The sequence below is a fragment of the Dermacentor variabilis genome, chromosome 2 (assembly GCF_050947875.1).
Source record: "Dermacentor variabilis isolate Ectoservices chromosome 2, ASM5094787v1, whole genome shotgun sequence".
Taxonomy (NCBI): Eukaryota; Metazoa; Arthropoda; class Arachnida; order Ixodida; family Ixodidae; genus Dermacentor; species Dermacentor variabilis.
The window spans coordinates 144,961,855-144,980,123 of record NC_134569.1 but is presented as its reverse complement, the minus strand read 5'-3'; the positions used below and the strand labels follow the sequence as shown (position 1 = coordinate 144,980,123).

Sequence of the window (18,269 nt, the reverse complement as noted above, 5' to 3'; positions counted from 1 at the left end):
GCCTATGACTTGACAAAATTGACTGAAATCACTTGATGCTTTGAAGGAAAATGTAGCTGGCACACGATGGAGCGCACACTGTTTTCTTTAATTTGTGAGCTTCCCACAGTGCTGAAGTATTAGGCAGACATTGATATGAGCGTGTGTTCTACGTGCAGTGCAAATTATTTGAAAAAGTTGAAGCCTGCATTGAATTTCCTCAAGAAAATGACCTTATTATTAATGCTGGCTGGCTGTGTAACTGCAAATATTTACTGAATGCTCTTGACGAATGTAATTAATTGCTGCAGGGGGCTAATGTTCATACCTAGAACTTGAGCTGCTGCCTTTTACACTACAGTGCAGTCCACTTATAACGATACCACATATAACGATATATCGGTTATAACAATGGGTCGACATGAGAGTGTCATTTTATGCATTAGGTCTATGGGGAAAAAACCATTTATAACGATAGATTATTCACCGCATATCGGATATAACGATCAAAATTTTGCCGTCTGGACGGCGTTTTCCGTGCCAAGTAATCGTAACATTTGCTTTACTTAGTTCCCTGAAACGAACGATGTCGAGACGAGGCGATGTTTACTTCCGTAAGTTCTTATCTGCCGCCATTACTGTGCAGCGCGTCTCGCCCCGCCCGCACACCGGAGAGTAGCTGAGTACGCGCAGCGCGCCACAAGCTGGCGCTAGCTGCTTCATGCGCATCGGCCACAGTCGCTCCGAGAGAGAGAGAAAGAAAAAAAAGCGAGAAGCAAAGCGGCGCGGTGGCGCCCTGTCCTGCGTCGCTCTCTCTCTTGCGATAGCAGGCTGACGCCACCGAAGCAGCGTGCAACCAACGGTACAACCCAGTTCGAAGATGGCGCCGACAAAGCGCTAACCTTTGTCGCTTGACACGAAGATGGATATTTTGCAGGACTCTTGACGCGGCTTCAAGGTGAGCGCCCTCGTGAAAAAGTATGAGCTCGCCCAGTTGACGATATCAATCATCTTGAAAACCGGGAGCACCGCGATTGTGAAGGCAGGAGCTATGGGGGTCTTGCGCTTGAGTTTGAGGTATAGTAGCGGCACCTGGTGGCGGCGCGCGAAACGTTATCTGGGTAGTACCGGCTTGGGTAGTATTGAACCCTGGCTGTGGCGAAGCACGTTTCTAGCCAGAGTTTTTCGTTGATTCGCACTTTTTTCTGCCCTGTTGCGAGTGCGAAAAGGCTCGTCACTTCTCACAGACCACGCCGACCACGCTGCGAGCTAGTCGCAGCCTATAGTTTAATGAAAACGGACTCTCCGTGAGACGTAATGCTGGAAGCAGAAGGAATCGGCGACGCTGATCTGTAGAGACCTAACTCAGCCTGGAAAAAGCGTCACCGTCATTACTTCTGTGTCGTGGGCTGCCATGAACAAGAAGGCCTGAATCCCAACATCAGATTCTACCATTTTCCTTCAAGGCTTCATGAAGCGGAGCGTCGGGCACGCTAGCTGCTGGATAGCTGCAGTTGGTCGCGCTGGGTAAGCGAAACTTCGTGCCATGCTGACTGCTTCGCCTGTCTTGAAGCTTGCTTGATTATCTGCATTCTAAAATTCAGTCTTTTGCACCTACAGTCCCGACGGCAGACCGACATAGCAGCAAGCATGGCTGGTGACTCACAATTCTAGACCCGGCCACAGTGACAATTAGCAATTGACCGGTGCAAAGTGAAGTGACCAGGTGTGTGCAAATGATCGCAAATGGTTGGGCTGATTTGGTGACAATTCACTACCCTGCTACGAGCAGCACAGGTTAGAGAGTTAGATGTGCTTATCCTTGACCTCAAGCCAGCACGTTGAGGCATCGCAGCAAGGTAGTATTGATTACAGAGCATCAATGTTCGAGCGCCGTCATTAAAAGCTACTTCAAGCGAGCAGCGCCCGAGCTCGCGCTGCAGCGCAGTTCGCCCGTAGTTACTGCGAGCTCATATGCATTTCATCAGTTATTTATCATTTGCTAAAGGGACAGATTGGCTGCTACTACAGCATAGGCATAACTACTTGTCTAGCGGCATGCAGTCAACAAAGATTGCAGGAGGCCCGCCGTTTCGCGGCATGTCAAAAGACCACTGCCGTCGCGGCGCGTACCATCGTGCGCTCGAGCAGTGAATTCGTACATCCCGACATGATGAAAGACCGCTGCCGTCGCGGCGCGTACTGTCGTGCGCTCGAGCAGTTCCGTACACCTCTGCTTATGGCTGCTGTGAATTCATTTATAGCAAGCATTTCCTCGCCTTTGTGCGCCTGAATCTAGCAGCATGCAAACCTTACCTGAATTTCAACTTCGTGCACGACGCGCTTCACTTGCGATTGACACCGTGCTAAAACTTCGCCGCTTATTTCTTGAACGGTGTACACGTACTTGGCGTTGTATAATTTATAGCCTTCACGCAGCATGTCACCCCAGAAAAAATCTTTGGCACCCGATATTCGCTGCAAGCTGTGGTACAACAAAACCGAAACTGGCGGGTCCATATTGCAAACATGCTTTCCAAAGCAGATGACCGAGCTTTGGTACCCAGTTCAGGACAGAGGGCGCTTTTTAGCACCATTTTCACAGCGCCCCCTGGGCAATGCAAGAGCCCCATTAGCGGCCATGCCGATCAGCGGAAAAGGGCTAGACATCCTTTGTACGTCGATGTTGAAGAGGCGCTTTACCAGGGGTTCATCACAACCCGCGCGCATAATGTACCTATTAGTGGGCCAATACTGGCCACAAAAGCGAAAAACTTCGCTCTTCTTCTGGGACGCCCAAATTTTGGGCCTGGGGGAGGCTGGATTCAGCGCTTTAAAGAGCGGCACGGAATCATTTACAAAAACGTGGTAGGGGAAGCAGCATCTTTGGACACAAAGGCAAAGCAGCAGTGGCTGCAGACAAAGCTGCCCGGCGTGCTGGAGCGCTTCGCGGAGAAGGACATATATAATTGCGACAACACTGCTGTTTTTTCAAATGTTTCCATCGAAGACTCGCGCTCTTAAAGGAGATCGATGCCCTGGCGGGAAGCGCTCGAAACTTAGGGTGACCGTGTTGCTGTGCATTAGCATGGACGGGAGCTATTGTCTCAAGCCTTTCATGATGGGGCGATCAAAGAAGCCAACATGCTTTAAGAATCAGCACATCCCGGTCCGCTATTGCAGCAATAAGAAGGCGTGGATGACCCGCGACCTGTTCGAAGAATGGCTGCTCGAGTTCGACAGTATGATTGAAGGCCAAGGAAGAAAAGTAGTGTTGCTACTTGACAACTGTAGCGCACACAGCGTTAACCCGAAAGTAACATCTGTCAAATTGATGTTTCTGCCTCCGGATACTACGGCAGGCCTGCAGCCGTTGGACGCCGGCGTGATCTCCAACTTTAAAGTCCTGTATCGGCGGCACATGATGGAGTGGCTAATCTTAGCCATTGACCGTGCAGCTCCTGGCACGTCGGGTCATGCAGACGGGCCCCCTGACCTGAAGATCAGTCTTTTGAAAGCCGTGCACTTCGTTTATGGTGCATGGTATGAAGTAAAGCAGTCAACCATATACAATTGCTTCAAAAAGGCGTGCTTTGTGCATCAGGGCAAACTTCTCCAACCCACTGAGACCACCAACACGGTGGAAGCCGCTGACATAACCAAGCTCTGGGAGCTCGTTCCTACTGGTGACACAGGTGGTGCATCGATGGAGGAGCTTTTGACTGCAGACAGTGCTGCCTCGTTCTGCGATGCGGTCACCAACGAGGCGATCGCCGAAGATGTGCTGTCTCGACAGACTGCGATGGTGGCGACGGCAGCAGCAACAGTGACGAGATTGACAGTGGCTCCTTTACCCCGACCTCGATGTCCACGCAAAGTGCACTGTCGTCGATCGACTCCTTAATTGATTTTGTGCATGTGAAAGGATTGCCGCCAGTGTTCGCGCAGCAGCTGGAATCCATGCACACCGCGGTTGTGAAGCTGAAGCTACTGCAAAAGCAAATGAAGATTTCTGACTATTTCAGCGTGCCTAACCCTTGACACGGTCATTGGCGCTAGAAATAAAGTTTGTTTTTCACAGCCTACTTCCTACATCATCTATTCTTTAGAGCAAGTAGCGAATGCGAGTTCGGAGCTGCATAGGTATGTTCCGCGTTTTTCTTTAATTAAAAAAAAATTTTTTTTAATAACTGCAGTCCAGATATAGTGATCATCGGTTATAACGATCATATTTTTCGTCTTTCTCGATATTGTTATAAGTAGACTGCATTGTAGTGCATGCTTATGCCAATAAGATGTGCAGCTACACATTCTTTGTCTTGGAAGTCATAGATGCTTGAAGGCACACTTGGTGCTGATGTCTTTTGACGCTGCTCTATCAGTGCTGTTTGGCAGCATATGCAGGCACACTACTATTTGCGGAAGTGTGGTACCCTCTCTGTGCAGCTCTATGAATTAAGCCCTTCAGACACAAAATATGATGGACTACCTGTAAATGTGTCAAATTTACACAACTTTATTCCAAGCTGCTCATCACTGTTGCAATAAAGACAATGTGGTAGGATGGTTCTTTGCACTTTTTCTAGTGTACTATCATAATTAAAAAGTAATTGTCTAGTTATTGTGAAGCCAGTCATGTTGCATTCTTGCATTAAAAGAATTTAATTACAGGCTTGAAGCACTTATACAATTTAATTGCTGGCTGCATGCATTGAGAGCTTCAGCCTTAAAATCCAGGTTGCGTCTTCCCTCGCTCACTTCCCGCCGCAAAAGTGCTCGTCTTCTTTTATTTTTTAGGTTCTTTCATTCACAGCCCACAGGTAACCAAATCATCATTCCAGCCCATCATTTCTCCTGCCACACACATCCTAATGCTGTGCATCTACCACGCGCCCATCCCACTACGTGTCAACATTCTTTTCTTCTACACACGGCCCGTGAATGGAATACCCTTCCTTCTGACATCGCCCTCATCACTGACATTTCTCGTTTCAAAGCTGCCATCGAAGACCATCTTTCAAGTCACATTACATAATCTGATATGGCGTTTTTTCAAGATATGCCCACCCCTCATGTAGTGTCCTGTTCAGGCACCTTTGAGGTATAATGAATAAATAAAATAAATAAAGAAAGAGATTCTTTTGAAATTACTGCCAGAGTGCTGCATGTCAAATGTCGCATCAAACATGGTAGTGCCATCAGCAATGTGATCTTCTGTAGGAGTATGTAGCGCATTGAAGTGAAATGAAGGCACTTGAATGTGCAGGGGTCCCAACTCAGCTGAAGCTCAACGTCCATTGCTTTTTCTCTGCCGCCACTCGCCAGAACTGCCAAAGGCAATTCGCATCCATAAATGTGGACATTGCACCTGGAAGGGTTAAAGGAGGCAGTAACGCCTCCTTCAAGTCTATCCTTTAAGATTGGTGGCACAGTGTAGGGTTCTTATGTCAGCCACGCCATTCGTCATAAGCAATTTGAATTGCACAAAGATTGTCCATCCCTAAGTCTGCAACTAAGCCACCTCTGTCTGTCACGGTGGCTATAGCGTTGTGCTTGGGAGCATGAGGTCATGGGTTCGATTCTGACTGCAGTAGGTGCATTCTGACAAATGCCCGTGTACTCTTTGGTTGCCTTGGGGGCACATTAAAGAACCCCGGGTGCCCAAAATTTATTCGGAGCCCTCCACCACAGTGTCCCTCCTAAGCCACTGCGCAGTTTCGGGACGTTAAACCACACAGTTTCATTTTTTTAGTTAACTAAATCAAACAAATGTTGCAAGGTTGGCTAGAAGGCTAGTGTAAAGGTCTAGGTTTAATTTCACTCGATTAGCTTGAAAGTCCATCAGTTAAGTCATATTCATCATAGTCATCAGTTAAGTCATATTGCTTATGGGGTGGGTGCTCATGTTGTATAAAAATGTTTGTAGAAAATGCACAACTGATACAGATATAGTTTGGTTGAATTATGAACAGTAGTAATCTGAAATGTATGGCAGGCAGTGTATGCATATGACACTGCGTTAAAAACAAGAAATGCTCAGAAATTATTATTTAAGGCGTTGAGAAATGAGCTTGAGCAGCTGATAGTAGCATTGTGCTCAAGAGGTGCTTCATTAGTTTTTCATTAAACAGGCTGCAGCTATTGCACATCTTTAGTGTGTATAGCCATTTCACATCAAACTTTTCTTCCATTTTGATTAAATAGTGACCTCAGCAGTATGAATATCATATTTATGCTGAAGTACTTTTGAAGGAGAAGCTTTTCCAGGTAGGAAAGGCCTATGATGTCATATTTTATCAGCTAAGCTGTGTGGCCATAGATTCAATATTTGAGGGGAAGAAAACGAAACAAGCTTTTCATGAGTATTTTGATGCCCAGAATAATATGTGCAATTTGTCTCAGGCATTGGAGAACACCATGTACACTAGGTTTAAGGATTTCAGCAAGTATGGGGCTTGTCTATGCACATTTCTTGGCAAAAATAACAGGGCTGTCCAAGTGCATATGCAGAACATTAACCATTGTTCGGTGAGTGTACACGTTGACTTAGAAATGCGCATAGCTCAGTCGATTCTATTGAGAAAGCCTCTTGATGTATTCATGTGGCCTTTGCTTGTGTGCATTGCTGAACACCTTACATCACTCTGTATTATGCACTTTTTTTTAAAGTGCAACAATACTTCCGACTGCCTTTGATGCAGTGGTGCAGCTGTGCAAATAACATCGCATCTTTGAAATTTTCTCGTGTGCATGTTACAATGGTGAATGCGTTAAGTACAAAAACAATATGACACGCAAGTGGCATCTCATGTGACTCTTGTGGACTCATTTTTAGTTGAGAAAGGCCTAACCTCCAAGTGCACTTATATGAAAAACAAGTGTCATCCTTTTAAACAAACAGCTACAACCTAATTTTTCAGCATTCAGCGCGGCATATTATGGCGAGCTTCCCTGTTCTTCCACATTTCTGAAGACCCTGATTGAAAGACTATGTATCTGTAAATGCGTTCATTTGTGACAATTCTCGTTTTAATTGCAATATCAAATATGCAGGTCACTCATGCCTGATAGCCTAGGTTTGCTGTTGGTTATCGAAAACGTGGGTCTAAAAATAAATTCTGATCCGATCTGGCACTTGGTGGAGGAATTTGTCTGCTTGCAGAGGCACCAAGTGACAATAGTTATTGAGCATTGCATAGTGGCACCGGCGTAGTGTTGCAAACGGAGTGAAGGGTGGCGCGACTGCTTCGCTAATCTGGAGATTGTGAGAGGCAGCGTGTGGGTAATGCGTGGCTGCGATTCACAGCTGCCTCCGCAGACAGACCTCCCAGATGATGTGCGCTACTCTGGTGCCATCTGGTAGTCATGGTTGCTGCACTACGCTTCTCACGCTTTCGCCACACCCTCCTCCTCCGCTTTCCTCTTCGCATCTTTCTTCCTCTGCTTTCCTCCTTGCATCTTTCATCCCCCGCTGCGCTCCACATTTGCTCATTGGTCCTTGCGGTTTCTGTGCTGTGCACGTTCGCTCGGTTACACTGACGCCGCTGCTTGCCGCAGGAACGGGCACTTAAGAGCTGCTCTCTAAAACAGCAACGAAGAATGCACGATCGATAAAAACACATGGCTTCTGCTTGCCACATATCACTCTGGAAGCACAAATTAATTCTCCAGAATTATCCTTTACACTGCAGCAAATAAAAAAAAATTCAAATAATTTATGTGAGATGTGTATGTATCCAACCATACAGATAAAATTGCCCCATTGCGAAGTCGTGTGAGCCCACGAGTGTAAATGAAAGCAACAAGAAGTAGTAACCGGCACCTTTTTTATTATTCTTTCTTTTCTTCTCCCCCTTTCACTTTCACAATAAAGCAATAGCGTATGTTAGCACTGCTTTTGTTTTTCTGTAGGAAGACGGCTTTTTCTCCACAAGCCTCATCAACACATTTTTCACTGAATTTTTACTCACACGAGTGGCATGATGTAGCCAAGCCAAGAAGTACATCGACGACTATGGTGTCATGGCAGTGTGCTAGAAATCTTATTTCGATTTGCTCGTCTCTCTCCTGTAGTGGATCAACAATATTGGCATTGTGGGTGACTGACAGCGGTGCTGTGATAGATGGACTGGCATGTGTAGCATGTGCATGAGAAGGATTGATATGCTAGTGGCGCTCCCTTTAAGTAATTTTTAAGTTTTCCGTTTATTACGTACTTCAAACAACAATGTAGTCCTTTCAGGCTGGACACTATGTAAAACAGCAACATGAGAGAGAAAAAAGGAAGAAAAAAAAGAGAAGCACAAAGCAAATATTACGAAAGGACATAAATATACACACAAAGGAACATGGGGAAAGTTTCGCTTGGTATGTTAGTTATTACGTTGTGGGTCAGGAGTTTCACTTTGTTTGGAATAAGGAAGATTTGTAAGTATTTGACCTGACAAAATAGGGGGTTAATGCATTTGAGTGATCATGAAATGTATGCCTTGTTGGCAAAGGGGTTACATATAATGTGGGGTCTAGGGGTAACTCCTGATTAATGAGTGAGTGTAGAAAGTTCAGGAGGAGCATCTGTCTCCGTGTTTCGAGGCGGGTAATGTTATTTGCCACCATTACTGTATAAAGGAATTGGTGCGTTTAAATTTAGAATAAATGAATAGCCTTTCTCTGCATTCTCTCGATTCCTTTAATGTTAAGATTGTTGTATGGATCCCATGTAATACAAAACATACTCCAGTTTGGGTGTAATAAAAGTCATATAACTGTGTCATGTAATGCTGGCAGGTGAATTTCTGAGCTTGTATCTTAAGATGTAAAGCTTGCGGAAACCAGAAGAACAAAGATTGTTAATATTGTCATGTGGAAGCACAGTAGGGAAGCTATTTACGATGGTATTTATGAAGGTAGTAAGTACTGGCCAATATGGAAACCTGCCAACATGAAGCAAGGCACATCATCATCCTCAGATCTTTAGTGGTAGAATGGTGTGACAATTTAACCCGCATATACCGCATGTGATATAGCAAGGTGTGGCATATAGATATATCTAAATATATATGGCAGTTTCTGCTCACGGACAACTCCACGTACACTGACACCAGATTTTTTGCAACACCGGGCCCTTAACGCTATCACATTAATAAGATGCACTCATCTGCAAACAGCCTAATTTGTACCTGGTGTGACAACGGTGACAATATCATTTATGTACAGTAGGAACAGCAATTTATCCAGATGTAATGGGGAGACGCTGGAGTTGTTACCGTCAACTGAAACAAACTGCATACAATTGGAAAGACTACCTAAGACATGATGGTATTAAACAGATTAATATTTTTTAGTTTTTAAGGAAGTTTATAATGAGTTACTCTATCGGAGGCTTTACTGAAACCTAAGAAAAGGGCATCACTTTGACTGTTATTATCTAAACTTCTTGCAAAAATATGAATTACAGTTAACAATTCTGTTGTAGTGGAATAACCTTTTCTAAAGCCATGTTAGCAATATGTTAATTGGACAGCACCATGCTACATGAGCATGATGTCAGAATGTGAGCGAACAAATTAAAATGCAGCTATTCTGATGACAAAGCCTAGTACCCCTGGAGTGCCGTTCACAGCACTGCTGTTTGTCAAGCATGAGGCAAATATTGTCCATCAACTACAGGAAAAATATGAGCAAATTGAAGTCAGCATTCTAGCACATTGTTATGGCACCATAACTCTTGAAGCACTTCTTGTCTTGGCTACATCACACTGACTCCTGTGTGTGTAAAGATTCAGTGAAAAATGTGTGGATGACTCTTGTGGAGAAACACTCTTCTACCCACATAAAAACCAAAACAGTGTTAATGTGCATTATTGCTTTATCGTGAAATCTTCCCTTCCTGGCTTTCCTTTTCAAGTGAACGAGCGTTTTCTTCTTCAGAGTCCCCCTTAGTGGAACTTACAATCACTGCATTCATATTGTCACGTGGTGTGTTGTTTGCTGTATACCATTGGAAAGAATGCAGAATAAACTGCACTACCTTGCTGAACAACATGCCCTTTCGAATTAAATATACCACTGGCACAGAATTGAATAGCAGAGGAATACTGAGGTCGTGAAGACCCACTGAGGTGGCATAGTGGTTTTGGCATTGCACTGCTAAGTTCGAGTATGTGGGATAAATCCCTGCCGTGGTGGCCTCATTTCAATGGGAGTGAAATACAAAAACATCTGTGGACCACGCATTAGATGCATATTAGAGAACCTTAAGGGGTCAAAATTAATCCGGAGCCCCCCCACATTGGCATGCATTTCATCACTTCATGGTTTTTCTGCATGTAAAACCACAGAATTTAATTTTAATACTTGTAGAAATGAGGACTATCTATAAAGCTCTCTCCCAACCCTATAGCAATTTCTCTTTGCTTGCCAGCCATGTAGATAGCCAAATATGTTTCCGATCACATGCTCCTTCTGTGCTTTCTTTTTTTCTCTTCCTTTCCAGCATCTCTTTCTAGTGCTTGCCAACTTGCCCTTCTTTGCTGTTTATTTCTAGTCTAACACTAGTTATATTTGTAATGCAGAAACATTTCTTGCCTGGGTATCCTATAAGATTCCTGTTTGTATCTTCAGCATCGTATCTTCAGTGGAACCTGTGTTACCACTGGTGCCAATTTAAATTGTTGTGCATGGCTAGATTGCCACAGCGTAATTGTCACCAGGTATTCTGAAATTCCTGAAGCATGTAGCCTATATCTTTGCAAACTTAATTGGTACTGAGGTCAAATATCTGTATGCAATTTCTTCAAGTGATAGCTTTATTGCCAGTTCCCTTGACCTTGCACTGGTTTTCTTGCCTCTGTACGAGGCAAGGGCCTCATAGATGATGCCACAATGCTAAGCGCAAAGCATTTCTTGCCTCTTTCAGGCATTTTGGACATGTTGTCTGTCTGGCCTTGTCTGAGGCCTCTTCCATGAAAAAGAAAATGTGTTCTGTGGCAAGATTTCATATGGTGTACCCCAGCTCAGCAAGCAGACGCTCCCATCAGGCCACAGACTTGTGCATGCTTCCCTCAAGCCAACTGGTGCTTTTAGATGATTGTTCTCTTGTATCTTGTAACATAGCAATAATTTACTTATAAAAGCTGGAGCTCCTGTGCATGTGTTACTGTCTTGCTTGGGTCCTAGATTAAAATTTAGTGCTCCTTAGAAGGAGGTGAAGTAGCATAATGGCCATGCAAGCTTCGTGCCATTGTCATCACCCTGTTGCTGTCACTCTGTTGCCATCGTTGTCATGCCTTCATCATCAAGCCATGGTCATCAAGCAACTGTTACAGTTGGTGTCATGCCATGCAATCTTGTAAAAATTGCCTAAAAAAGAAAGAGCACTGTCTCTTGCAAATACAAAAAAAAAAAAGCTTTGCTTAAACCTATTCCCATAGTGCGTGGGATTCAGAAATTCTTTTTCTCACATCCTGTGGTTCATATGTGATGCCGGGGGCATTATTGTATTTTAGGAAATGTTGAGGGATATTATTATTTTTTCTCTTTTTCTTTGCAACTTGTTTTGGTTTCCCGCTGAATTACTTGTGTTGCTCTGCTGCTCCCATCCATATTATTTCACAGTTGTCACATTGTCCTGTCTCATTATTTCATGCCTCTGCACTCCTTTTTTCCATTTCTTGTTGAAGCTGCAGTATTGCAGCTTGAGTTTTACGAGTGAAACTGTCAGTTTTGCTTGCAGTAATTATGCTGATATTTGCTGTCATCATAGTTCACTGTATTTTGCCATGCATTCACTGTTGCAGAATGCTTTGAGTAGAAATCATTTTATAGTTATCCTCCACTTGTTCTTCTCATAATAATCATGCAATGCAATCCCCTGCTGCTTCATATACAAAAACATTTATCTCATGGAAAGGCTTGAGAACAGTTACTTTTCATCTTGGGGTAAAAGCTGTCAATTGGTCCCTATACGAAGGACACCACTTCCTATGAATTTTCTAGCATGTGTCTTCCATGTAGCTGCATGCCCGCTCTTCCTTGTCGTCTCGTTTGCCTTTTGAGCACAATCGACTGATTTCATCTTGCTTAGTGTGTTTTGCACAGCATGTGTGTGGCTGCAACAGCGTGTAGCCAAAAAGCAGTGGAGTCCTGATAAGAAACAAAGTTGGTAGTGTTTTCAAACAAGGAAAAAAATTGCAGTTTCACCCGAAAGGGGAAGCATCGATTGCAATAGCTAATTAATGGACAGCTATACGAAGTAAGGGTAGTAGTTTTGTCGGGCGTATAACCTTGTAAACATAACATACTAACTAAATTAACAAGCATGGTGTCATGCACGCACGCAAACATGAACACATCTCACTCGATGACTGTGGAAACTTGCTGTCAGAACGCTGGTGTGAGGAAGCATGGCAGCAGCAGTGAGCGAATTGACCTTCATGCTGCCTTTCGCATCAATGAGAACTATGCATTGAAAACACAGCACAGCGCGGACTCTGTACCCGTCGCAGATGGCTTTCAAGATGCAGTAACCCGGGCGGCCGCGCGTACCCGCCCGGGCCACCTGGAGTAGATCGCGTCCCTCCCCCTCCCTGCTCTACCCACGAAGCCTTGCATGCAAGGAAAGAGGGTGCACTACCTCCCTTTCGTACGCGAGATTGAGCTGCGATTGCCACCTCACCCTCGCACGCTTTAACCCGCACATATAGCACACGGTGCGCAGCAATGATTTTCTTGCCCTTGAACTTCGTATGGGACCTCACAGCGTTGGCAGAAATGCACATGAAGTGTCCATATAGTTGCTATCACAATAAAAGAATGCCAGCACGACATTTGTTACTGACATGTGTCCATGTGCCTTTAGAGAAGTACATAGTGAGAAGGAGAGAGCATCCTTAAGTAGGGTAGTGAAGTGAGAGGCAAACTGCTTGCTCGCCTTTGAACTCAGAGAGGCTTAGGAGCCCTCTGCTCGCTTAAAACACATTCATCTATTTGCTCTCTGCAAGGTTTATTTGCCCAACAGTTTTGGTTGGTCGGTGGACCGACCAAAACTGTTGGGTAAATAAACCAAAGATGACTGCGAAGTTGCACTTCTCATCGTTCTTAATACATTTGGCCTATTGAAAAATCCAGGTTATATATATATATATATATATATATATATATATATATATATATATAACACACACACACACACACACACACACACACACACACACACACACACACACACACACACACACACACACACACACACACACACACACACGCACGCACACACACACACACACACACACGCGCGCGCGCGCGCGGAGGTTGTACACAAACTCCTAGCACCCCGGACAAGAATGCTTTAATGACGAGGACGCATGTTTTTCAGCTGCCAAAACAACACTCTGCTTAACTTCTGACAAACGTTTTTAAATGCGTAAGCATTTCTGTGCCTACCCAATGAGGAGACCTGTCCGTCATGCAAGACGAATCACTATAAAGGAAATAATGTATAAAACATTGCTTCTGTGGAGGCTTTGTTTTACACATCTAAGTGCTCCGCGTAAAGCGTGTAATTTATTATAAGGTTCTAACAATGTACGTTGCTGCCGATCACAGCACACTGCTCGGTGGAATTTCCAGCCGCCCCTACGCATATGACGTTAATCACCCAATTGATGTCAGTAGAGGGCGAGCTATCCACTTGGCTGCCCAGGGTGCGTCATCGGTAATTTTTCAACCTTTATGGTGAACAAATGATGTTCGTAATAGTTGTATTGTTAGTTAATTTGTTTTTATGGAAAGAAAGTAACAGAAAGAGAATGCACAAGAACAATTTCTCACTGCACTTAAGCACTTCCGGCACACAGCAAGCATCATCTACTTGTGTTACAGCGTGCTCCATTTTGACGAGAGCTCCGCAGTCAGAGTCGGTCTCAGTCTTTTTGCGAGCACTATGATTCGACTTTGTTGCATTGTGGACTGCAAACGTAGTGAGTGGCAATATGTCATGCTACGACATCGTGTCCCTCTGCAAAGCAGCAGATGAGCGGACTGGCTGCAGTGCATCGGACTGCCTCTATCCGATCGGTGCCAGGATTTGTGCGTTATTGGCCATCACTTTACACTGGAAGATTACTAACGCAATAGCTCTTCGCGAGTCCCGTATTAGGGTAAACGCAAGTTCAAGGGAACAGGGCCTGGCCGTTTGACCGCGTCATTCATGGGATGAGCAGAAGCACAAATGTGAATGGTCTGCACGGTGCAGCCACCTGGTGGCACAGAGCTCAACCACACACAGTAGCAGTAATGAAGTGCATTCTTCTTTGCTGCTGGTGTAAATTTTTTGCAGGAGTGAATGGTCAACACATTGTTTTTGTAATTTGAATTAGTAGATTTGAATGTGTCATGTCTCCTGACACCCGTCTATTCTGAAAATTGCCAAGACGTTTAGTTAGGATGGGCTCTGTGCAGAAGTTAAGCAGCACAAATGTTACGACAGTGTAGCGGAGCCTCAGCTAGGTGACTGGCCATGCCCGTCTGTTGTTGAGCGATAGGGCAGTGACAAGATGCACTCCCTATGCCTACAATTATCTATCAACTTCGTTCTTGATGTCGTTTATATTGCCCCCCCCCCTCCTCATATCCATCACCTCACTACCCGTCTTAAAGTTATTTTCCGTTAGTCACTGTGACACCCTTCAACATTCACCGGGTTGTTGAATGATGCGGCGGCCCCTGTGTTTCTGTTTCTGCACAGACTTCGAGGCCATTCACCTACCTGCCGTTCCACGTTTTTGTTGTTGCGGTTTCTTAGCTTCCCTGGCCCATCGCCCCCTTCTTTGATATATTTTGCTGTGTGCAAATCAGCGTTCTGTGGGCCTTTTTTCTTGTCCTGTTTCTTTTTTCTGTTTTCATTCTTACCAATGTGTACAAACTAGCCTCACAGCAAGCTCTCCTTAAGTTTATTAACATAAGGAAAATCAGAGACAACAGAAAGAAAAAGAAGGAAAAATAACACGGGCGGGGGCAGGGGGGGAAGATGCTTATGTGTTTCGTAGACAAGCAATTTGCAATGTTATTTTCGGAGTGTCTTTCTTCTGCACAGCGTGGTCAACAATTTGTTCAAGTACAAGGAGAAGCTCTTCGATGACACGAAGGCCTGGTGGGGAGCAATAATGCCCCCAAGTTTTATGCATGTGCTTGTCCCATTTTTATGTGTGCAATTTTTAGTGCTGATCCCCCCTCAGTAGTTATGGTTAACGTGATCTGGAATGAGGTAGAGGCGCGCCATGAGTAGTAGTGCTCTGTGCATGAGAGAGGGGATCGGTCCCATGACAACCCTCCCCTCCCACTCTCCGGACTGCCACTAGCCCTCACCTTGCTTTCGCATTCAAGCTTTCCCTTTCATCCATGCCACTCTTTTGGAGCCCATCTCCTGAAACTTTCTGTTCTGTGGGAAAGAGGGGTGCATCAAAAAATTTATAAGGGGCGAGGGTTTCGACGCTGCCCTCCCCGCACTCCTGGCTACGCCAGTGCCTCACAGTGAGACTCATTGTCTTTATTTGCATTCCAAAGGCGATGGTTGTATGCCTGGCTAATGTGTTGTACTAACATAGGCAGGAAAAAGTTCAACAACCTGTGCTTGTTCTTTTGACATATAAAATATTTTTGGCTGATTGTGTAGTTAGCTTCTGCAGCCCTCGAGCACTTGGGTAATATCAGGGCTGGAGAGGTCCTTTGGCAGCATTTACAGAGGTTGACACTAGGTGACACCACCAGTATAGTGGTTGTTCCTGCTTTACAGTTTGAGAGTTTTTAAACCACACTGCAAAAAGCTGTTCTTAGTGCAGTTATTTCCCATATTAAGTGCAGTTGCGCTGTACCAAACCTGCTTGGTATGCTCCTTGCTGTCGTTTCAGAACACAGTAGTACCCTTCATTAATTAGGTTAAATCTAGCGTAGGAGGAGGTGGCTTATTATTTTCCCAAGTAAAGGGAAGGGAATTTTGATGTTACAATTTGAGGATACTCATTTCTTGTCTAATCCTGCCAACTTCTCAAGCCCTATTCCTAAACTAATCAAAATCTTTGATTTAGTTAGATCGGACCTAATTAACAAAGGGCACTACTGTGTGAAGAAACGGCAGCGGGGAGCATACCAGGCAGGCTTGGCACAGTGTAGTTGGTGTGGGGAAATAAGTGCTCTCAGAACAATTTCTTCTGGTGCGGTTTAACAAGTTTGACAAGTAACGGTGCAGATTGAGGATGCCTGGTGTATGAAATGAGCTGTGCACGCCACTTTGTGTTATGCCTACTGCACTGGCTTGACGACACTCATGTATCAAAAGAATTTTGATTCTTCAGCCTTTGGTTTACATTTCTGCGGGGTTATTGTTTTCTGTACAGGGTTCCTACTGGGAGCTTGACCTGAAATCGGGCAATGAGCTTCCCTGCAGAAAGAAAAAGCTCAAGGCTTACGATTCGGTAAGTGCACTTGCTACTGGTAGATGCGCCACACAGAATGAGGCCTGCTACAGTGTTCCAGTGACTACGGCGTTGCGCTACTGAGCTCGAGGTCGCGGGTGAGATGTCGGCCACGGTGGCCGCATTTCAGTAGGGGCAAAATGCAAAAAATGCTTTTGTGCTTAAGATTTAGGTACACATTAGAGAACCCCAGGTGGACAAAATTAATCTGGAGTCCCTCACTATAGTGTACCTCATAATCAGACCATGATTTTGGCACTGCAAGAAAACACCTGAACATGAAGAAAAAGTGAGCCAGCAACTTGTGTTATGTCTCGTATTTCTTTTTATGGGTCCTTTGTGGCATTCTTTTTCTCTTTCTATAGCATGGATTTGTCATAGGTTTTGTAAGTTGATATTTACTCGTACTCACTCACCAACATTTTCACTGACTGCGTGCTCGCTCACACTCATATTCACTCACATTCCTACTCACTAACACTCACTTGTATTCATAGTCACTTGCATTCACACTTACCGGCGTCCACGCATGCTTGTACTTGCATCCACTGTCACTCACTGGTGCTCCTTCACGTACATACTTGTGCCTGCTCACACTCGCCGACATCGCGTTCAGTCAAAATCCCCATCACTGGCTATCGCTTGTACTCATGTTAACTGGCACCCACTCGAGTTCATACTCATGCCCATTCAAACTTTCTGGCACTTACTCAACATATATTCTCATCCACTCACACCTTGTCTTGGAAAGTTGCGAGACTTCGTGTCTCAGCAACAAGCTGTGCCAGAAGAAGTGAACAAAATAGACTCTCTGGAGAGCTGTGTTAATTCTTGTGCTTTAAGAGAGCACCACTGCAATTGAAAATGAAATTTTTTTTTTCAAAATGAGATAAGCAGCAACGTAATGCATCATGCGTGATGCAAAGAGATGGGATCGTTCTCCACCTGCGGCAAGTTGTTTTCTTCATCCGCTTTCATTTCCATTAATTTATCATTTCTTTAATTCAGTTAGTAAGCACAAGTAACTTCCCCCATGTTGTCCTTAGTGTCTTTGTTTGTTGGCTTCTCATAAAACAAATAAAAAAAAAAAATCGGACCGCTTGGTTAATCCCTTTTCTTCTCGTTTTTAAAATTAGATGAATTTCTTAAGTCCTTGAAAACCGAGTTTGAGAGGGTCCATAGTCTGAAAACCCAACAGGCTTCAGAATGAGGTGCGAGTTCAGAAGCTGGTAAGCATATAAAATACCCAATTGTTACATGTCTAAAGAGGGCTACATTTCCAAGTTTTGACCTGCCACGGTGGCTTAGCGGCTATGGTGTTGCGTTGCAAACCATGAAGTCGCAGGATCATATCCTAGCTGCGGTGGCCGCATTTCGATGCGGGTGAAATGCAAAAATGGCCATTTCCTGTTCATTGGGGGCACATTAAAGATCCCCTCGTGGCCAAAATTAATCCGGAGTCCCCTACTACAACGTGCCCCATAATCAAATCTTGGTTTTGGCACGTAAAATCCAAGAATTCATTCATTTGTTTCCAATTTTTGTTTTTGTATTTTGGTGTAAAGGCACTCCACATTCATTGCAGGAATGTTGAACCATATGGCAATATACAGTATGCCAGTCTCACAGCATGTCTTATATTTTTGTATATGTATATTATTTTTTTTCTCTCGTTTTTATGCAAGTTGTACTATGCATAGTTGTAGATAACTTAATTGGCACATAGCCTTACATGTGACCACATATGATTATATTCATCATCATCATCATCATCATCATCATCATCATCATCCTGGTTACGCCCACGGCAGGGCAAAG

General features: G+C 44.4%; 1 protein-coding gene across 2 annotated transcripts in view; it reads left to right on the top strand.

Moving 5' to 3' along the window:
- Positions 1-18,269, top strand: part of LOC142572817 (uncharacterized) — a 76,152-nt gene that overhangs the window by 25,270 nt on the left and 32,613 nt on the right. For both annotated transcript variants that reach the window (XM_075682194.1, XM_075682193.1), the window contains exon 3: positions 16,374-16,451. In XM_075682194.1, the coding sequence (XP_075538309.1) occupies positions 16,374-16,451 (78 nt within the window). The remainder of the gene's footprint in view (positions 1-16,373; positions 16,452-18,269) is intronic.